The sequence below is a fragment of the Candoia aspera genome, chromosome 2, assembly GCF_035149785.1.
Source record: "Candoia aspera isolate rCanAsp1 chromosome 2, rCanAsp1.hap2, whole genome shotgun sequence".
Lineage (NCBI taxonomy): Eukaryota > Metazoa > Chordata > Lepidosauria > Squamata > Boidae > Candoia > Candoia aspera.
This window is the reverse complement of record NC_086154.1, coordinates 1,943,668-1,966,125: the sequence shown is the minus strand read 5'-3', so window position 1 is coordinate 1,966,125 and position 22,458 is coordinate 1,943,668. Positions and strand designations below refer to the sequence as shown.

Here is a 22,458-nt window from a genome sequence, read left to right as displayed (position 1 = left end):
GGGGCCTGGTCCTTCCCGGGACAAGACCCTGCAGGGCCAGAGGTCCGGGGCTTCTCCTCGGTTCCAGCTGAGTCGGGGGTCCCTCCGTGGGGAGACTGGAAGTGGGAGGTTTGAAAGGAGGGAGCACGTGGGAGCAGCCCCTGGGTCTGAGCCTGGAGGCGGTGCAAGGGGGGACGGGGGGGGAGGCGCATCCTCAGCCCCTGTCAGGCCTGGGGGGGGGGCAGACTCAGCAATGGGGTCCAGACTCTTCCCCCCGCCTGCAATGCCAGAGGGGGGCCTGCCTGGAAAAGCTGGGGAGACCGATCCGGGCGCTTCTCCAGGCCAAACGGGAAGCAAATGGCCTTGGGATCTGGGGCCACGGGGGTCCCGGGACCGGCTTTGTGCAGCTAAAACGGGCCAGACATTTGAGCTGCTGGGTATCCTGGGACTGGGGCTGTTTCCTTGGCCGGAAGGCGGCTGCTCTCCTTGCGCGTCGGGTGTCGTGTGAACTCGGCCCTTGTAGTCTATTAACCTGGTTTGGGTGTGTGAAAGAGCCAACTGGTCTTGCTTGTCTGCCCTCGGCCTCATTAAGGGCTTATTTCGGCAATTGGAAAGGCTTCAAACTACAGGGCACTGCAGGAGGGCTGGAGTTTCACTTCCGCAGCACCAGGCGGCAGGAACAGGCTGAGATTCCTCATATCCACCCTGTGGAAACAACAACAACAACAACAACAACAACAACAACACACACACACACACACACACACACAAATGGGTTAGCTGTGCCAAGGGAATGGGAGGTAGCTGAAGGGAGACAGAGCACATCCCAAAGGCTACTTTCTAAAGAAGGAACAGAAGAGAATAGCCTCCTAGTCCTCATGAGGATCAAGCGAATTAGAGCTTCTGTGAGGGATACAGTCTGTGCCCCAGCTGGGCAAAGGGGTTCCTTTCCTGGATGCTGGGGGTCCTGTCCCTCCTTGTCTGAAGGCACTGAAACCTTTTTCCTCATGTCTGGGAGAATTTTGACTTCTTTTTCATGCAGCTGGGCTCGCTTACTCAAGCCACTCATGACAGCTTGGCTGTCCAGACTGCCCTCTGCAGAGACCCCCACTTGCGAGTCCCCCTGCTTGGCATCTCTGCCCTCCTTTCCTCATTCCATCCTCGGCTCAGGGGGGCACAGTCCCTAAGCTGCCCCCTCAAATAAGTGGGTGGGTCATTAATGCGTGGGGGGGGCACTGAGCCCTCTTTTTCCTCCCTCCATCCAAGGAGGGCTTGAAGTCTTCTGGAAAGCCCATCCTCATGAGCCTGTGGAATTCCTTGCCACAAGACCTGGCTGGCTTTCGCAGGAGAGGAGATCCATCAAGGGCCATGGATCTGGAGGAGGCCGCATTCGCTCCGGATCCCACTTGCAGGGGAACAGGGGAGGGAGAGGGACGCTCCCCCATCTCCTGCCTGTCATGCCCAGAGATGAGGCTGGCCTGGTGCAGGTGGACACCCCCCCCCCGCCCTTTGCTCCCTCCCTCAGGAACAGTGGGGGGCAAGAGGAAGAGGGGCCGACCAAGGGCAAGGTGGACAGATGATATTCTGGAGGTGACGGACTCGTCCCTGGGGGAGCTGGGGGTGGTGACGACTGACAAAGCTCTGGCGTGGGCTGGTCCATGAAGTCACGAAGAGTCGGAAGCGACTGAATGAATAAACACCACCACCATGTATCGCTTACAAACCCTTTTGTGTGTGCATCCATGTGCACCAACAGGCTAATGACGATATTAACAGAATACAGTGTGGGCAGAATATTACAGGACTTGGCCTTGCAAAATGTATTGTGTTAAAGGGGTACTGTGGTTGTGCAGAAGAGACACAAATGGGACATATGAGTACCAGGGTAAATGTCTTTCTTTCCAATAAAAAGTTCTTTCTCCCATATAGACTACTGCAATGCACTCTACACGGGGCTACCCTTGAAGAGTATCCGGAAGCTTCAGCTGGTCCAGAACGCGGCCGTGTGGGCCATTTTTGGAGCCCCTAGAAGGGCGCTCATAACACCTTTGCTACGCGAGCTGCATTGGATACCACTTTGCTTCCGGGTCCAATTCACGGTGTTGGTTATCACCTTTAAGGCCCTGCATGGCATGGGACCGGGTTACCTGAGGGACCACCTCTTCCCCGTTCCATCAGCCTGTCCCACCCGCTCACGCAGAGAGGGCATGCTGCGGACCCCGTGGATAAGAGAATTCCATCTGGCGGGGTCCAGGAGGCGGGCCTTCTCGGCAGTAGCACCCGCCCTTCGGAACATCTTGCCCCCGGAGGTGAGATTAGCCCCATCGCTTTTAGCCTTCCGGAGGAAGTTGAAGACCTGGCTCTGCCACCGGGCTTGGGGCAGGGAGGAGAATAATCATACTTGGGGTTGGCTGGTGCCTTGAAGTGCCCCTCCTACGTGATGGTTGAAGAGATCATAGCCATCGGGAGTTTATGAGCTGGGGTAGTTAAGAAATTGTTTTGGTTTTAGTTTTAATGGGATTTTATTAGAATTTTATTGTGTATTTATTCTGCATTGTAAATGGCCCAGAGTCCCTCCGGTCGGAGGAGAGGGCGGTGACAAATCTGATTGATTGATAAACAAACGAACAGAACAGGAAAAACAGTGTTTTGGGGAGAAAGGACTGGAGTTTATCATCTTTCCAAACCTGAGCAGAGCTGGTCATGTAACGGATGACTGGGGAGTACTCATATAACTTTAATGAATTTAACTAAAATTTAATTGGATTTAACGGTGATGCAACGAGATCAAATTTAGATTTTGTCCTGGCCGCAGTGATTTTCCGTTGCGTGGCCTTGGCGTCCCACAAGTACAATCTCCAGCCTAGCAAAAGTTGCACAAGTCCGCCGTTGTAGGTTCTTGGGACCGGTCAGACAAAACACAACACGTACGAGCCAGTTCGTTTTTCTCCTCTACGTATTTGTGGCATACCCAGGACAGTAAAATATTTGTGGCTCTTTCAGCCAGATATCACGCAAGCAGAATCCACCTAATGTATGCGGACAGGTCCCCTGCCCCACTCCAGGCTTGTTATCAGAGGAGACTGGAATGCAGCCCGCGGCTTTGGGGCCTCGTTGCTCTGCTTTCCGACTTTGGCTTTGGCCAGCACAACGGCTCATGTGCCCGTCCTCGTCTGCAGCCAGGCGGATAGCTCTCACTAGATTCCTCAAAGCGTTAATCAAAAGCTCCAGTTAGCACTGAGCTGGCAACTCTCACAGCCAGCACAGTCTTGATTTCCTTGCTCACACGTTCAGATCCTTTTCTTCCCCTGGACATCTGGGCCAGGTAGGCAGATCCCGTCCTGCGTTGCCTGCTTCTTGGTGGTCTTGAAGCTCAAGGGCTACAGTGAGCAACAGCAGAGTCCCAGAGAGACCAGAATTTCAGGAGGTTGTGAGTTCCGGTCCCGCCTTCGGCACGAAAGCCGGCTGGGCGACCTTGGGCCAGTCCCCCCCTCTCAGCCCAACTCACCTCACTGGGTAGTTGTTGTGGGGAAAAGAGGAGGAGGAAGGAGTATGAGGTATGTTTGCCGCCTTGAGTGATTTCTAAAAATAATAAAGGCAGGAAATAAACAAACAAACAAACAAACAAACAAATACATAAATAATCCACGCATCCATCCATCCATCCATCCCAGGGAGCAATTGGGGAGCACGGGCTCAGTCCTCTGCTGCCGCATTGAGGCAGCCAATTCAAACACACCTGCAGATGGAGCTCCCGAGCGGCTTCTGAGAGACATACGGGCAACTTTGTAAGGGATGGAAAAGTGCCTTTTCCATGGGCCCGGATGAGGGGAACGGGAGGAAAGAGCACTGTGGGGAAAAGCAGGGTCTGGGCATGAGATGCCAACCAAGGAGAAGTGTCTCCAAAGGAGCCCCTCTGCCCCCAAAGCTTGCCCTCTTCGTGCAAAGGCAGGAGTCCCAAAGGGGGTTTCCTAGAAAGCTGCACTCTTTGAGGACCGTGAGAAGCCCAAAAGTTCCTTGAGGAGCGCCTGAAGCATCACTCCTAAGGACTCCGGTGGGATGGAGACACCTCTACTGGGATAGCCAGCTGGGAAGGCAGCATCCCGACCGTTCCCTGCGCTTCCCAGTGGCCTCTGAGCCACGACAAAAGTAGCGTCTCTTGCAAAGACCTTTCTGTGCCCACAAGTAAGTGTTATTGGGAGGCTCATAAGGGTTTTCCAACACGCCTTTTTTAAAAATCTGCAGGTATCACTCCAACCACATCTTTCCAGCCTCTTCCGTTTCAGCTTCTACTATGTCCCCCAACGGAAAACCTTCCCTGGTCAGGAGGAGGCAGTATTGCCTGGCTTTATAGTTTGACTTCCATTTCTTTTGACTTCTGTTCTTGAAATGCAGTGAAGGCACGCGTGCGCACACACACACGGTATTCTGGCAGGCACATGGCTTCTCCTTCTGCCCAAATTTAATTGTAAAATGCACTCCTCACACAAAACATTTATATTTCAGGAAAAATTCTAATTTAGAAATTGCAGGGTGGATTGTTTTTTTTTTTTTCTGAGAAGATGAACAGGACAATGTATCAGTGCTCTAGACCAGTTTATTGTTAATCAGTCTTTCCTAACATCTCCTGATTTACATGAAGGATTAAAGCATCTTATGATCTGGACCTGATGCATTTCCAAAATCTGAAATTCCTAACCTACTGGTACAATTGGAGAACGGAAGACTAACTCCGCAGACTAATTCCACAAATGGTCTTTTCCATGCTTATTCAACATTTCAGTGGACCTTTAGAAAAATCTGTATGTCAACATCTTCATGCTGGAAATCTATTCACAGGGATATTGACACACACGATTTGGCCTTGTTCTATGGTTGTCCCATTTTGGTTTAGAATATTATTATTAAATCTGGAATGTATCAATTTACGGAGAACTTTCAGCTTAATGAGCCTGGAGTACAGCTAAAACTCTACTACGCTTCTATGGAAAGCTATTGCTACTCCGATTTAAAAGCCTGGACTGAAGACACTGTTAATTCTCTCTGAACTGGCTCTTTCCTGACGTAATGAAAAGACTTGAACAATATTATTCCATGCGGTCAAGGTAAATTTGCTGCTCAAAAATTGATTTCCCCTTACTGGTGAACGGGGGGAAATCCCGTCCCAAGCGGTTCGAACACAAAAGAGTTAAACTATCCATCTAGACAGCGGGCAGATACCATCCAAGCCTTGAAAGATCTCATTCTTAGCAAACAATCCGAGCCAGAAACCGCTCCCTCTTTTGGGCGAGCTTTAGGAGAGGAGTGGGCTACTTCATTTTGCTTTTATCCTTTGCATTCACAGGAAGAGTGGGAGGACCTCCTCTATCGCAAAGCCACAGCAGCTCCGTTCCCAGGGAACCAGGGATTGGCAATCCAGGAAAAATGTAGCAATTTAGGGAGGACTGAAGGCTAGATGCCAAATTATATATTTGGATCTTTCCGATGGAAATGATCTGAACTGTTATTTTTGTTACAATTGTTCCTACGCTTGTCGCGTGTCTGTGTGTTCCTCCGTGGGGAGCTGCCATAGAGATAAATCCCACGTAAGTCGTTATTTTTCCTTTTCTACTTTTCACTGTCAACTCCAATACAGTTGCTTGACAGTGATGTACATTTATTTATTATTAGATTTTTATCCCGCCTTTATTTTATGGTCAACTCAAGGCGGCGTACATACCTAGCGCTCCTGCCTGTTTTCCCCACAACTCCCTTGCGAGGTGGAAGGGGACTGGCCCAAAGTCACTCAGCTGGTTTTTGTGGCCAAGGGAGGACTAGAACTCACAGGCCCAGCACCTTAGGCACTACACCACACCAGCTCTCCGTACGTATTAAAGACTTGAAGTTTCTTACTGAATCAGCGGTTCTTGACAGGGAATTTAGCCATTCTCATGTCAGCCGCCTTGCTAAACTCTTGACAAGAAGGCAGGAGGTCTGCCGTCCTTTCCTCCGGAGAAAGCCCCTGCAAAGAGAGCTATTTCCCTGCAGTCACGTGGTTGGTGGGAGTATACTCACTGGGCTCTCCCCTGTAGGTCCTTCCCCTCTGCTACGAAGGAGGTGCTAGAGGGATTTGAGGGGAAGGCCTAGGGACCACAGCTTGAAAAGCCAAACCACCACATCCTAGGTGCATGTGTGCTTGTATGATCCTGTGACTGTTATATATCAATTTTAAAATGTGTTTAAAAACTTTCGGAAACGGCAGCGTAGCCCCCGCATCCAAAACAAAGTGGCGGAAGGGAGGGAACATAGAAGGCTCATTTTAAAAAGGGTGCAGAAGTTTGGTAACAGAGAAAATAATATCAGATTTTGGGCATAGCAGCACAACTTGTGGCTTATTGGACAGAAGCCACTGATCGAAAGTTGTACAACACAGCAACTGTGACATGAGGTTTGAAGTTAGGACTGAGAAAATGATGATCCCTAAGAAAGAGATAAATATTCAAAGAGGAAATCCAGTCAAAGAAATTGCACAGCAGTGGTGAAATTAATGCTGGGATAGGCCCATCTCAATGAGTGAAAAATGGAATCCTTTGCAAAGAAGAAACTATGGGAAAAAAAGATGGAAGCCAGATTCTGAGTATGAATAAAGTTTGTTTAATAAAGGAATGGAGGAGAGACATCTTTCGTGTTGGATTAAATAAAGAAATAAAGTGCTCCTTGGGAAATATGAATAGCTAAAAAACAGGTCAGAAAAGTTCCCGAGAACTTAAGGCTGCCTAAATATCTCAAGATTATAAAGGAACAAAAAGGCTGCAAAGGAAAATAGAGTAGAAATGTTGCCCTAAGCAGAATAGGAGATGTAGGGAAAGTCCCCACACATCCATTTGGAGATGAAGGGAAGAAAATGGTATTTAACAATAGCTGGAGCAAGAAAGAATACGGGGGAAAAGTTCTGTTAAAAAGCAACACAAAGAAAAAGTAAGAATGGTGTTAAAGGTAAAGGTAAAGGTTTCCCTTGACATTAAGTCCAGTCGTTTCTGACTCTAGGGGGCGGTGCTCATCTCTGTTTCAAAGCCGAAGAGCCGGCGCTTGTCCGTAGACACTTCCTCCGTGGTCATGTGGCCGGCCTGACTACACGGAACGCCGTTACCTGCCCGCCGAAGCGGTACCTATTAATCTACTCACATTTGCATGTTTTCGAACTGCTAGGTTGGCAGGAGCTGAGACTAGCAACAGGAGCTCACCCCATCATGCGATTTCAACCGCCGACCTTCCGATCGGCAAGTGGTTTAACCCGCAGCGCCACTGCGTCCCATTCAAGAATGGTGTTAGCTTGTAAATATTTTGGGAAGCTTATTTTTTTCAAACCACATTTTAAATAAATTAATTACTTTGAATTCTGTGATTTATCTTTTAGGGAACTGCTATCACTCCCAATTTTGTGTCATCTGTAGATCTGATACAATAATAATGCTGAAGATGAAAATCACAGAAAAGAAACATTCGTACTCAGACCCTGGAAAAAAAGGCCATTTCCACCGTCATTTACGGGGCTTCTCTGGCCACTGTGGCTCCTTTAATGAGAAGGAATTCCCCTCCCGGCACAGTTTCTTCTGGTGTAATGGGAGGTAAGGGAATCCTCTGATGAAAAAATGCTCCCTGCTTTCTTCACCCACATTGGTAGTCTCTATTCTTGGTCCCACACCATGGACTTGAGTCTCATTTATTTCTGAGATTTTTCCCCACACAAGAAGCAGTTCCCACCTTGTTCCTTTCTTCTGAATTCCTGTCGGTCAAGAAGAACTCCGGGACTGCAGCATATTGAGCTGGAGGATTTTTGTACCACATTAGTCTTTTATTTTGGTTCCAGCTGAATTCCTTATGTCTTTTTCCTCTGGTCATGCTTGATTGCTTGTGATATCAGAAGACTTGACTTGTTTTAATTCTCCTTTTCCTCTGTGCCCCTTACTTGGGACAAAGAAAAGGGAACATTATAAATCTAAGGCATAAGCATGCTTAGTTGTCACTTTTAATTCAACATCACCTCGATCCATTCTCCATTTCCTCTAATACAGTTTCATGAAGCCTGGGTACTACACAGCCTCAGAAAATAGCTGGGCCTTTCTGACTCTTCATGAGGGCCGAGAAGTGGGTTTTTTTGTCTGCGATAGTTATATTATGTAGTAAGAAGCAAGGAAAAACAGAATTATAAGAAACCTAGGCAGAACAAGGGAAGATCAAATTGCAGGAAGTGATTTGGGAATTTGGGCCCATAGAAGAAATGTCCTGAAGAAATGCATCAAGGATATACTCATCAGGTGCAGCTCCTCCCAGTGATTTGCAAACTGCACTTAGATTCATCCCTTCTTGCGCTAAGGCCAAGCTGAAAGATTAAGTAAACGAGGGAGAATGGAACTCATGTGCAAAGCCGTAATAACACATAAGATTAAAGACAGTGTTCATAACTAGGCATGGCCAAGAATTTGAGATCCCTAAAATTGCAATTCCCATGTTTGAAGCAAAGGTGGACACTGCAAACACCTTAAACTTAAACCTTAAGCCAAAAGATTTCCCATTATTGATAGCCCAGGGTCAGCATCTTAAAATGATAAAAATTTCAAAAATCAACTCACCATTAAAAAAAGAAAGAAGTATGAACCGTTTTTTTCCCCTCAGCATATCAAATCTTCGAACAGTTCCTGTCAAGCTTTAGCAAAGGTCAGATTTTAATTGGATTTAGGATTCAGAAAAAGTACCTTTTCTACTTCAGGAAGTAGGATACTGCTGGATGGAACCATCTCATATTTTTAGGGATTCTCACCAGAATGAATCTTTTTATGGGAAGTAAAGTAACTGCTACTGCTGAAGCTCTTCCCGCACTCTGTGCATTGATAGGGTCTCTCCCCTGTATGAACACTTTTATGAGAAGTGAGCTGGCCGATCCACGTGAAGCTCTTTCCACACTCAGGACATGCATATGGTTTCTCCGTGTGAATCCTTTTGTGGGAAGTAAGGGTCCCATTTTCACGGAAGCTTTTTCCACATTCCAAGCATTTATATGGTTTCTCTCCTGTGTGGATCCTTTTATGATTAGTAAGGGATCCGTTATCACGGAAAGTCTTTCCACACTCCAAGCATTTATATGGTTTCTCTCCTGTGTGGATCCTTTTATGATTAGTAAGGGATCCGTTATCACGGAAAGTCTTTCCACACTCCAAGCATTTATATGGTTTCTCCCCTGTGTGGATCCTTTTATGAATATGAAGAGAGACCTTTTCACGGAAGTTCTTCCCACATACCACACATTTATATGGCTTCTCCCCCGTGTGGATCCTTTTATGTAAAGCAAGGGAACTGCTATTGCTGAAACTCTTTCCACACTCCATACATTTATATGGTTTCTCCCCCGTGTGGATCCTTTTATGGGAAGCAAGGAAACTCCTTTTTCAGAATATTTTCCCACATTCCTCACAATGATACGGTTTCTCTCCTGAGTGGATTCTTCTATGAGTAGTAAGGGTCCCATTTTCGCGGAAGCTCTTTCCACATTCCAAGCATTTATATGGTTTCTCTCCTGTGTGGATCCTTTTATGATTAGTAAGGGATCCGTTATCACGGAAAGTCTTTCTACACTCCAAGCATTTATATGGCTTCTCCCCTGTGTGGATCTTTTTATGGGAAACAAGGGAACTGCTTTTGCTGAAGCTTTTTCCACATTCCACGCATGTATATGGTTTCTCTCCCATCTTTACTCTCTCACGTAAAGAAAGTTTGAAAGTTGGATTGCAACTTTTTTCATCCTCCCTGCACTGAAATGGTTGCCCTTTAGTGTGAGTTCTGTAATGTTTCTTTAAATCTATATTATCTTGGAAAATGTTCACATTTTTCCATAAGCATTTTCTTCTTTTTCCTTTGTGTCCTTGTTGAACATCGACATCTTGAACCGCAACAAATTGAAAAATGGAGCTTTTCTTCCTTCCATAGTTTGATGTGTTTCCTTCTTGCCTTATTGCTTCCATTTGACCTACGATTATCCTTTTTCCTTCTTCACACTTGATTGTCTGTAATACTTGCTTGTCATTTTCATTCTTATACCCATTTATTCCTTCGAGAAAAAAAACGGAGTAGAAATTGTTTCAAGGCTAGGAAAAAGAGTTTACGTTGTAACTGTAGGAAGTGAATGTGAAGGCTATGATGAAATTCGTACAAACTTCCAGACCAACAAGAAATTATTTTCCCCATGGATTCCAATCAAATCGCAGAAGGAATCAAGATGAAAGTGATGAACAATCAGAAGAAAGAAGGTTTAAAAAATTATTTAGGAGTGCCCAGAAAGACAATGGGAATGGACAGCTAACTATATTTAATTTGCTAACCATCATTTCCAACAACAGGTGGTCCTCAACTTACGATCACAATTGGGACTGGCATTTCTGTCACTAAGTGATGCGGTCATAAAGTGAGATGTCATGTGACCACATCCCTTAGTGGTGGCAATCCAGGCAATTCCCCTTGCTGTCGTTAAGTGAATTTCACCGGCTGTTAGCCGAGGACCCACCCCAATCCAAGCCATTCTGCGCTTGGCCCCTCCCAGCCCCGAGCCTCAGTAAGGTAAGGGACTGCTTCCAACTCCCCCCACCTGCCTATCTCCCCACCCATCCCTTCCCTTTTGGCCGCCCTGCACCCCGCCTTGCGGGGCAGCAAGCAGCCCCAGAACTGCATGGCTCTGGGGCTGTTGCCATGCCCTGGGAAGCCCCAGCCGCCCCAGCCCAGTCCCAGCCGCAGTTGCCCCTGCCACCCTGCGCTCCGCCGCCCCAGCTGACCTTGCCATCTTCTTGCTCCTGCTGCTGATAAGGTGTGTCCAGGCTGCCCCTTTGTGCCAAGAAGGCCCTTTGCGCAAAACTGGCAAAAGCAAGCTGGCAAAAGCAAGCCCTTTTGCCAGTGGGTTCTCCAGCGACCAACTCCTACACGTGGCTCCCTGAGCCGAGCCCCAGGCCTTTCCCATTGGGCGAAACACGCTATGAAATGCTCTAAGTATCTGAGGGCAGAGCAGGGTCCCTTACCCAGAGATTCCACATTCCTGGAATTCTCCAGCATGACCTCCCTATGCAGAGCCTTTTGATCGATATTCAGCTGAGCCCCCTCCTCCTCAGAGAAAGACACAACCACCTCCTCAAAAGATACAAGACCCTAAAAGAGAAAAAATGGTTTACCCATTAAGAGAGGGGCCTAGGAATGATTTGCAAGTTATTTTTATGTTTTATTGTAAACCACCCAGAGTCCCCCCAGGTGGGGGAGACGGGCGGTGATAAAATGTGATAGATAGATAGATGATAGATAGATAGATAGATAGATAGATAGATAGATAGATAGATAGATAGATAATGTTCATAAATCTCCAAAGCAAAGATTGTAAAATGGGCATTTTCTACAAGACTCAGAATTCTATGTGAGACAATCAGCAAAGCCCACAGCCTTTGATGGATGAAACTTTTGCAAAAAGTCTTATCAACTTGCCCGGTACTATGGGACTTACAGTGCCATTCAGCGAAAGCAGTTGCAATATCCTTCTGGGTCAATTGGCAGACCACCTATCAATGGCTCCAATTCTTTCTTATGGTAACAGAAGGAAGTGTGTCTATGTTAGCCAATGGCCTTTGGTGTCGCTTGAAGGACCAGTCCTGCCCACTTAACACCTTAAGGAGAGTGCCGGGAAACCCCATCCAGGGATTTCGGTGGCATGCCATCCATATGCAGATGGCATGCAGCCAGTTGGTTTTTCCTCAGATTCCAGGGAAGGTGCTCATGGTTTGAGCCATTGGCTGGAGGGAGGCTAAGAGGCTGACTGATTCAAATTACCTTTGGAACTCTCAAGTGCTTTGATTACAAGCTCTTTAGGCACTACTATTATTTAGCAATGTTTCCATATGGCACTTCTGTTACATTCTTGTATAGCCTATTAAGAACTGTTTTCTTCTTTTTACAACATAATATGCCAGTTTAAAGATTTCTACCAATCGAAGTGAAAGATTTCTACCTGGCAAAATCTATTTAAATTGATTTTAAAATCTGATATGCTTTAATTTCTCTTCAAGGCTTTGAAATACTTTAAAAATGATAATTGTTCCATTTGATTAATTAAGCTGTTTTGAGCATTCCAGCACAATGGGAAATCTTCTAAATCAAGGAAAAGGTGGCTCCAATTTTAACAATCGCTGTTTGTGCACACTGAGGAGCAGTAGTATTATACATTCAACTCCAGATTAAAACAGGAGGCCTCCAAATGTTCCCTGCATTGTCTCTCTGTTTCTTGGCCTCCCTGAACTTGAGCTTCAGAAGCTCTTTCAGCTCCACCAGAAAAAGATGGTCCTATGAATAGCAACGGTACCCTCCTATTCTCTATATGGGAACAAAAGTGTTGTGAGTAGATTTTTAAAAGCATAAAGCATGCAATATGTAGACATGTTATAAACAAAATCACCCAGAGAAGAACAGATAGCAGGAATTACTTTACGAAACTTCTCACCATTTGGAAGGACCTTCCCTTGCCTGGTAAGGTATCTGCCTGGGACATCCCTCTGAAAATGAGTTTCTGTGACCAACCTGATGAATTCCTCCTTCCCTCAGGATGCTCGATGATGGGCTCCAGGAAGGGCCTCTGGACCGGATGTGCCAGGAAAAGCAAAGGAAGAAATAAAGGAGCATCTACTCTGCTGTAAACAGCACTGTGCCCCATGCCCACTGGTGAGGATGGAGGAACTGCCTCTCCGAAAGGAACAAGGAAACCATTTGCCAAGGACGTTAATCCAGGGGTTCTCAACCTTTTTTTGTTCAGGGGCCACATGTGAGCCTCACTTACCCCTGTGACCAGCCTCAGAGTTCCTGTTAGCTGGAAAAAAAGGACCTTCCCATCTCACTGCTTATCTGGCCCTCCCAGACATGGACCCCTGGAGGACCACACGGCCCACACTGAGTTAACCATCTCCTCTCATTATCAATCCCAGAAAACTATGTTACAGACATTCATTAGTTCAGAGGTATTATTATATTAAACTCCTCTTTAGGGCTGCCAAGATTAAATTCTCACACCTGCACATCTTCCTGCTCCTCCTCTGCCTGGCTCAGCAGGAAGCCTTCAGCCAGGGCCACCGCCTGGGAGGTGGTCTCTGCTCCACAGTCCCGAATCCAGCGCTTCATCTCCGGTGGCAGGACGGCCAGGAACCGCTCCGGGAGCAGCAGGTCCACCATCTGAGCCTTGGTGCATCTTTCTGGCTGGAGCCATTGATGGCAAAGGTGGTGAAGGCGGCTGCAAATCTCTCGGGGCCCCTCGACCCCCTGGTAGAGGGCGTTCCTGAACTCCCAGCATAGTATTTCCGAACTGATGGCTTCATCCTCTGGGAACTTCTGCCCAACTTTTGCCCAGTTCTCCCCACAGCTCCCAGAATGAGGCGCCAGAGGGCTTTTTCCAGCTTCTGCACCTGCTGAGCACTGTCCATCCATCTTCTCTCTATTCTCTAATCCAGCTCTAAATGAGGCCAATGAATGCCTAGATCTTCACCAGTCTTTTCATTCACGGTACCTGAACGGCAAGAAGAGGTCCTGGACAAGTCTCCCAGGCCATTCAGCCTTTGCTTGTGAGATTTTTTTTTTTGGTCTCCAAACAAGGAGACACAAGAGGCTTCTAGGCTGTCTATCTGTGACCTAAAGACCACACTTGCAGAATTAGAGAATGACAGATTGAAATTGTAATCTAACACACACACGGGCCAAAAGTCAGGTTGTTCTAAATGGGCACCTGTTTGTGAACAAAAGACGGGGACTGCATTAGGGAGGTAGTTCTGGGGAAGAAATGCGGGGTCTTCAGAATGAAGGTCGATCAAGGAACCCAAATCCACAGTGTTGTGGGAATGCAGCCACACAGATCCAGCCGCACTGCTCTTCCTGCAGAATCTGCACAACTTGACTGAGCTTTGCAGCGCAAAACCTCCTCTCCCCACAGGCAGAGACCTTTTGCAGGAAATGGGGTGCAGGTCCCCCAAGTCCCCTCCTTCTTCCTGGCGACCCTGGACTTTTCCCTTCTGGCCAATAAGGGCAGTCCGGGGCTCTTCGTTCCCCCCTGCCTGGCACGTGCATGGAAAGCGGCAGCCGAGGAGCATGGGACCCTGGACTCTTCCCCTTCCCCCCAGGACTCAGGAGACTGACCCTGGCTGAGCACTTTGGCTCCCTTCCCTCCCCTTTTCTCCCCTTCCAGCGGAAAAGAGGAAGCCCTTCAATGTGATGGGCTGATACAACCACCGCAACAATGGATGCCAACCCTGGAACAGCCGGGCACTTGGCGCGAGACCGAACAGCGTTTCCTTCTGTTACACGTGGGGACGCCATGAGTCGTAAACGACTCGATGGCAGCTGACGATGACAGCTTAGGCTGAGAGGACCCACTCAGGGACCCCCTGAAGCGTCGCTCCCGGCATCCCCTCTGGAGGGAGGCAGCTCCCAGCCCTTCCTTCCCCATCTTGGAGACCCCGCGGTGTTCGTGCACGTCCGCGCCTCGAGCGGCTGAGGAAGATGGCGGCGCCTCCAGGGCATCCGGCTTTGCCGCCCCTTCCTGCACCCTCGCTCTTCGCACCGCTCCGTTTCTTCCCAGGACCTTTCCTCAGGAAATGGCCAAAAAGAAACGGCCTTGGGCGACCGTCGGCGCCAGGCGGCCGCTTCCTCCTTGCCCCGAAAGCCTTTTCCTTTCCTTTCCTTTCCTTTCCTTTCCTTTCCTTTCCTTTCCTTTCCATCTCCGACCAAAATACAATTTGATTTGTGTTTGTGTCCGGCAATTCTGCTCCTCCTGCGCCTCAGGCCAGCGAGGCAGCCTCTGACCCACCCTGAGGTGGAGTATAAATAACCTCAATGGCACTAATAAGGTTTTCCTGATGGAGGAAAATGGCCCGCAAAGGACCTGTTGAACGACTCTCTTCCGCCGCCGCCTCTTTTCCTCCTTTCTTTGACCCTCCTGCCTTCTCGGCGGCTCCAACGTCCGCGAAATCTCACGTGTTCCTTCTCGCAGTTTCTCTTCTTCCACTCCATTAACAAGTGATTGTTACCATTATTAATCATAAATTATATACGCCAACCAGAGTCATGGGAGTTGAGTAGCTGTCATGACCTCGTTGCAAGGCACAAAGAGCCTCACAACGTGGATCATGATCATTAAGGAAAAGGGGGAAGAAGATAATCAAACCAGGGATTAACACAAGCACCCAAAGACACCCACACCCATGATCCCATAAACAACTGAAAGGAGAGACGTCAGAGGAGTGAAGATAAGGAGCACATGGTGCCCCGGAGGACACAACCGTTGCAGGGAGACAAAGAGGACACCGGGGAAAACGCCCAAGCAGCCATCAAGGGTCCCATCAAGAGGGATCGGGGCATTGAGGGGTGGGGAAGCCCGGGGCAATACAGGAGGGTATAAAAGGGGCACCCCCACACTACCTACCCCGTTCCCGTTTTTCGTTCTGTCAGCTATCATTCCAATAAACCAGAAATCCTTAATATCCATTAAGTGAGTCTGTATCTTATTGCGAAGCGAGGCTGGCCCTGACATAAAAACGGGAACCCCAAAAAAAATTTTTTTCCACCTGGTACCTATCCAACAAGTTTGTGAGGGACCCAGCCAGGCATGGAGAACCAGGAACCGAGGAGGCGCAACCCTTTGGCGCCCGGCGATGAAGCCCCGCTCTCGCAGGGCGGGATGCAGCTGAGGTCCGGGCGATGCAACGCCCCGGTAAGTATGGGACCCAGCTGGGGGGAAGCAGCGGGGGAGGGACCCACCCCGGCGCCCCGGAGCCCGCGAGGCACCGGGGGCGAGACGAGGGGACCCTCTCCAAGCCCGCAGGCAACCCCGGAGGAAGCGCGAGACGAACCGCCACCTTGGGCGCTCGAAGGCGAGGGCGCGCCTGGCACCGCGGCGGGAACGAGGGACGATCCGTCCTCTACCACGGCCAACGGCGAGGGCGAGCGGAGCGGCGAAAACCTCGGCGGGAAGCCGGGGATGGCGGAGAGGCTCGACGCGTTGGAGGAAGGGATGCAGGCGGTGCGGCAGATGCTCCAACAGCTGACGGCGGCGCAGGGACTCTGCGACGGAGGTGGCGCAGAGGCACCCCCGGACGAAAGGCGGCAGGGCGAGCAGGGCGGCGGTGACGGCGGAACCCGACCCAAGGAGCCCAACCGACGACCGGAGGCGCACCGGGAGGCGAGACGGGGTGGAGACCCAGCGGACGGCGGCGACCACGGCGGGACCCGACCCCAGGAGGCCACCCCACGAGCGGAGGCGCGCCCGGACGTGAGACGGCGGGACAACCTCGGCGGTGGCGGCGTCCGGCCCCAGGAGCCCACCCCACGACGGGAGATGCGCCAGGCTGAGAGGCGGAGGGACGACCCGGTGGGCGGCGACGGCGACGGCGGAGCCTGGATCCAGGAGCCCGACCGAGGGAGAACACCCCGCCCTCCCCCCCGAGCGACGGGACGACGACCTTGCGAGGAGACCCAGAGAGAGGCACCAATGCCGCAAGAGAACCGGAGACACCCCGACCCGCAGCAGCTCCCGCAGAGCCCGAGGCACGATGCAGAGGGGGCCAGGAGCCAGACCAGGACACCCGCCAAAGACTTTGGCATAACGTTCGATGGGGACCCCTCGAAACTTTCCTTTTTTTTGACTAACGCGAGGTACTACCTCGAAGAATGGGGTCCCTGCTTCAGAACTGAGCGGGGAAAAATCAATGCCCTGGCCATAAAATTAAAAGGGCGGGCCGCCGATTGGTACGTCCAATTGTGCCAATCAGGCGCCCGGGCGCTGCAGGACAGCACTGAATTCCTGCAGGCACTAGAAAGGCACTTCAGGGACCCCCTGGAGCAAGAAAAGGCAAAAAGGGCGCTAGAGACACTTAGACAAAGCCCGCGCTCCGTGGCTGAGTATGCCATGGAGTTCCAAGCCCTAGCCGGAAAAGTGGACACTTGGTCTCAATCGACACTGATTGAGAAGTTCAAACACGGACTCAACTTAAACGTCCTCCGGTGGGCACTTGGCCGCGACAACCCCAGCTCCCTCACGGGGTGGATCCAGCTGGCAGCGGAAGCGGAGAACGCTCACGACACGTTCCTCCACGCAAGGAGGGAAACGCAACAGATGGAGACAGCGAGACCCCCACGCACCAGCGCAAGGCAGGTGAGGGCGAGACCCCAACCCTGGAAGGAGGAACGGGACAGACGCTTCGCTAAAGGGCAATGTTTCACGTGCGGCAGGGAAGATCACAAAGCAGCCGCATGCCCCAAAACGACGCCCAGAGAGAGCCCAAGGAGGGCACAAACAGCACCAACCCCAGCGCCAAGAAAGCGACCAGCAGCAAAGGGGGAGTACCGACGCAGACACGGCCCCTACAGTTCAGAGGAGGAGGAAAGCAACCCCGATGAGGCGGCGGGAAACGACAACCACCTGGCCTAAGGGGCGCCGAAGGACAGGTGGAGGACACTGACAGGCGCTTCGACAAAGGGGTGAGTGAGGAATGCCCCACCCTCTACGTCCGTGTCACCCTCACCCATCGAAATAAAACCGAAAAGGTCTGGGCACTCATTGATTCGGGTTGCTCCAAAAGCCTCATGCACCCTGACCTGGCAGCCGCACTCGACCTCCGCTGCTATCCACTTCAGCACCACCTGGTGTTCTCGCAGCTCGATGGATCTGCAGCGGGAGGGGGCCTGGTCACCCAATACACCGGAGAAACCGCGCTACGGCTCAGCAGCCACGAGGAAAAATTGGCTTTCATCGTGGCACCGGTGGGGCAACCCCGACTCATACTGGGGATCCCATGGCTCGTGCAGCAAAACCCAGTCATCAACTGGAGAACCAGAGAGATTAAGTTTGCTGATGGGCGTTACCAAGCACCTTCAGGGAACAGGGTTCCCCGAGCAGCCATGGGGGGGGCGACGACGACTGCGGAACACAGAGAGACAGCACTGCCAGAGGGACTGCCAACCAAATACGGGGATTTCGCCGACGTTTTCGGTGAGAAAGAGGCGGACAAACTCCCCCCCCACAGAAAGACGGACTGCACCATTGAACTGGTCCCGGGGGTACCCCTACCCAAACCAAAAATATATGCTATGACCCAGCGAGAGCTAGCTGCATTAAGGGACTTCATAGACAAAAATCTGGCGAGAGGTTTTATCGAGCCAGCAAACTCTCCAGTGGGAGCGCCAGTCCTCTTTCACGAGAAAAAGGACGGGTCATTGCGGCTCTGTACAGACTACCGCGGATTAAACGCAGCAAGCATTTCAAATAAATACCCCTTACCCTTAATAAAGGACATTTTGTCCCACCTGGTAAAGGGTAAGGTATTCTCCAAACTGGACATAAGGGAAGCCTACTACCGCATACGGATACGGGAGGGGGATGAGTGGAAGACTGCTTTCAATTGCCCATTGGGGGCGTTTCAATATAAAGTACTCCCATTCGGATTGGCAGGAGCACCGGGGGTATTCATGCAGTTAATTAATGAGGTCCTGCGTGACCACCTTTTTAAGGGGGTTTTGGTTTACCTGGATGATGTATTGATCTACACAGAAACAGAACGTGAGCACGAACGCTTGGTAAAGGACGTGCTCAAGAAACTTCGCAAGGCAGAGCTGTTTGTAAAGCTCTCCAAGTGCGAGTTTCACAAAAAACAAATTGACTACCTAGGGTATAGGATTTCTGCTAAAGGGATAGAAATGGACCCCAGCAAGGTCCAAGCCATCCTGGCGTGGGAACGCCCACGCACGAGGAGACAGCTGCAAAGCCTCCTGGGATTCACTAATTTCTACAGGGGGTTCACGCCCAGGCTGGCAGAGACTATTTTGCCCCTAACTAACCTGCTAAAGACTAAGGGCTTGGGGGACACGCGCAAATCGAGGAACCCGGGGGCGCTACTGAATTGGACAGCTGACTGTCAAACGGCTTTCGAGAGACTGAAAACCCTCTTCACAGCTGAGCCAGTGTTACAACACCCCGACCCCACCAAGCCTTTTGTGGTGCAGGCAGATGCCTCCGACTTTTCCATCGGAGCCATCCTGCTCCAAAAGGACTCCGACAACCACCTAAAGCCCTGCGCCTACCTTTCCCGCAAATTCTCCGAAACGGAGCGGAGATGGCACGTATGGGAAAAGGAGGCGTTTGCAGTGAAGACAGCCTTGGAAATGTGGCGACACCTGCTGGAGGGGGCCTCCTGCCCCTTCGAGGTCTGGACGGACCACAAGAACCTGGAGGCACTCAGCACACCAAAATGACTCAGCCCGAAGCAGGTGCGATGGGCTCAGTTTTTCAGCCGGTTCAATTTCACGCTGAAATTCATACCGGGCAAGAAAAACTTCTTGGCAGACGCCCTTTCCCGACGGCCACAGGACGACACGCAAGCCTCCGACATCGTAGGAACAGTATGGACCGAGAAACAGCTCGGCTGCCCAGCTGTCACGCGGAGCCAGACAAGGAATCAGCGCACGCCAGCACGAACGGCGGGGAGCGATCAGAGCCGACGCTCAATTTCACCGAACTGGCAACAAAGACTCACACAAGCACTACAGCAAGATACATGGTTGCAGAATAACCAACAACATGTATCTTTCAAAGACAACATCGCCTGGAAAGAGAAAGCCTTGTACGTGCCCGAATCACTGCGGGGGGAAATCTTACACAGAGCGCACGATGACAAATCTGCAGGGCATTTTGGGTTTGTAAAAACCCTCCACCTAACGAGGAGGCAATTTTGGTGGCCAAACCTCAGAAAGGACGTAAAAGACTACGTAGGCAACTGCCCCATATGTGCCACCACCAAACGTAAAGGAGGGAAACCCCACGGGCTGCTACAGGCGGTAGCCAGCCCCTCCCGGCCATGGGAAGAAATTTCCATGGATTTCATTGTGGACCTCCCACCCAGCCAAAGAAAAACTGTGATATGGGTGGTAAAAGACTATTTCTCGAAACAAGCACACTTCATCCCGTGCGCGACTATCCCCTCCGCACAACAGCTGGCACGTTTATTCCTAACACACATATACAGGATCCACGGCGCCCCCTACAGGTTGGTGACCGACAGAGGCACACAATTCACGTCAAAGTTTTGGCGGGAATTTTTAAAACTAATCGGAACCAAGCAAGCACTGTCCACTGCGTGGCATCCAAACACGGACGGATCCACAGAGATCCTAAACTCAACACTTGAACAGTTCCTGAGGGCATTCATAAATTATCAACAGGACAACTGGGTAGACCTACTACCTTTTGCAGAGGTGGCCTATAATAACGCGGTACACCAGAGCACTGGCCACACCCCTTTTAAGGTGGTCTATGGAAGGGACTTTGTACCGATACCAGAATTGCCGCAACCTGAAACCCTGCCCTGCTCACCAGACGATTGGGCGGCACAGCTGGCAACAACCTGGCCAATCATCCAAACGGCCCTAGCAGACGCACAAACAACGTACAAAAAATATGCGGACAACCACAGGGCGGAGGCACCGAACTACAAAGTGGGAGATAGGGTCTACCTCTCCACTAAGTTCATAAAGACCTCGCAACCCTCGAAGAAATTGGCACCGAAATTCATTGGACCTTTTAAAATCATACAGGTAATCAACCCAGTTACTTTCAAACTGGAACTGCCTTACAATTTGAGACGGGTCCACCCAGTGTTTCATTGTGCACTACTGAAGCCAACGAGCACATCCAAATGGCATACGGAAGAACCTCCACCCCCACCCATAATGATAGACAACCAACAACATTTTGAAGTAAAAGAAATACTGGACTCAAGAAAGCAAAGAGGAACACTACAATACCTCGTGAGATGGAAACATTTCTCACACCCAGAGTGGGTCCAGGCACGACACGTCATGGCTAGACAACTAACAAGACAGTTCCATGAGGCATACCCGGAGAAACCAGCACCATAGAACATCTTTGGGGGGGCAGCATGTCATGACCTCGTTGCAAGGCACAAAGAGCCTCACAACGTGGATCATGATCATTAAGGAAAAGGGGGAAGAAGATAATCAAACCAGGGATTAACACAAGCACCCAAAGACACCCACACCCATGATCCCATAAACAACTGAAAGGAGAGACGTCAGAGGAGTGAAGATAAGGAGCACATGGTGCCCCGGAGGACACAACCGTTGCAGGGAGACAAAGAGGACACCGGGGAAAACGCCCAAGCAGCCATCAAGGGTCCCATCAAGAGGGATCGGGGCATTGAGGGGTGGGGAAGCCCGGGGCAATACAGGAGGGTATAAAAGGGGCACCCCCACACTACCTACCCCGTTCCCGTTTTTCGTTCTGTCAGCTATCATTCCAATAAACCAGAAATCCTTAATATCCATTAAGTGAGTCTGTGTCTTATTGTGAAGCGAGGCTGGCCCTGACAGTAGCATACACATTTAATAAATTATTCAGAGTTTTTCTGCTCCTTCATTATTTCAGTTTGAGACTGGCTTTGATCCTCAAGAGATGCTTCCCCTCTAATTTTTGAGGGGCACTTTAATTCCATATTTCATTCTTCCTGTGTAGGATGTTTCTCCTCCCATCCATTCAATGAACCCCCAAAGCTTGGCTGCCATTTTCTCTTTCCAACTTGATTCCCTTTCGGCAAATCCCCCTTTTCCCCTCCTTGTGAAATTTCTGAGGTAAAACGCTTGCAACTGCATTTTTGGAGTCCTTTTCCCCCTTCAAGGCCCTTTTCTTGAAATACTTATTCTCTCTGGGGGGGATTTTAGCCTCCCCGTGTCACAGCCACCATCTTTCCCCCGCCCGGAGCGTTGGCGGCTCCCCACTAAAGCTGCCTTTTTCATCTGGGTCCAGCTTCCCTTGGAGAAGACCCACGAGGGCAAAAAGCCCTCAGAAGTGTTGGTTTGTGCAAGAAGGAAAACTCTTTTGGAGAGTTAATATTTGCAATGTTCCCAGATTAGGAGCAGGAAGCCATTTCCCAGACAGGCTGTGAAATCTCTGAGCCGCAGGCTGCGTTTGCTCCTCAAGGCACCCAGTTTCTCTTTTTTTCTAGTGCCACAGAACCAGAATGAATAATTTCCTCTGTTGTCAGACCTCCTGTGCTCTTCTGGGGCCCCTCTCAGCTATTTCTGGGAGGATTTGGGTCGTTTTCAGGGCCCCGCAGTATTTCTTTAGGCAGTTGTGGATCATTCAGAGCCAAAATGACTTCCCACGAAGGGAAACCATCTTTTCTTCCAGGCTTTGGATACTGTCCTGGCTTAAAGTTTTTCAGTTTCCAGAGGTTTCCTTTTCTACACATGTGGTGAATACAGAGTGTTTCTAGATGGTCCTTGACAGACCGACTTCGACTCAAGTGTTTCCCTTTATGGGGAAAAAATGAGACCCAGGCTGTGGTTCCCACAGTAAAGCTAAAGTCCGTGCTAGTCGGTAGCTATTTCGCGAGCTGGCTCCCAACCTGGCATTTACAGCATTTCACC

General features: G+C 50.1%; 3 protein-coding genes and 1 long non-coding RNA gene across 6 annotated transcripts in view; 1 reads left to right on the top strand and 3 right to left on the bottom strand.

Moving 5' to 3' along the window:
• Window positions 1-22,458, top strand: part of LOC134491916 (zinc finger protein 91-like) — a 485,354-nt gene that overhangs the window by 159,677 nt on the left and 303,219 nt on the right. The gene's annotated exons all lie outside the window — the stretch shown is intronic.
• LOC134492012 (zinc finger protein 723-like) lies at window positions 8,664-9,714 on the bottom strand. Its single transcript, XM_063296137.1, has one exon. The coding sequence runs from the start codon at window positions 9,342-9,344 to the stop codon at window positions 8,766-8,768; it is 579 nt and encodes a 192-aa protein (XP_063152207.1). The 5' UTR covers window positions 9,345-9,714; the 3' UTR covers window positions 8,664-8,765.
• Window positions 9,405-9,704, bottom strand: LOC134492024 (zinc finger protein 722-like). The gene has a single exon (XM_063296152.1). It carries the CDS (start codon window positions 9,702-9,704, stop codon window positions 9,405-9,407), a length of 300 nt encoding a protein of 99 aa, XP_063152222.1.
• On the bottom strand, window positions 10,025-11,205 carry LOC134492046 (uncharacterized). Its single transcript, XR_010067382.1, has 2 exons — window positions 11,022-11,205; window positions 10,025-10,063 (listed from the first exon to the last, which is right to left on the bottom strand). It is a non-coding gene; the product is annotated as an uncharacterized LOC134492046 (long non-coding RNA).

Coding starts and splice junctions, on each gene's coding strand:
- LOC134492012 (XM_063296137.1), bottom strand. CDS start 9,344: ATGGAGTGTGGAAAGAGTTTCAGCAATAGCAGTTCCCTTGCTTTACAT.
- LOC134492024 (XM_063296152.1), bottom strand. CDS start 9,704: ATGGGAGAGAAACCATATACATGCGTGGAATGTGGAAAAAGCTTCAGC.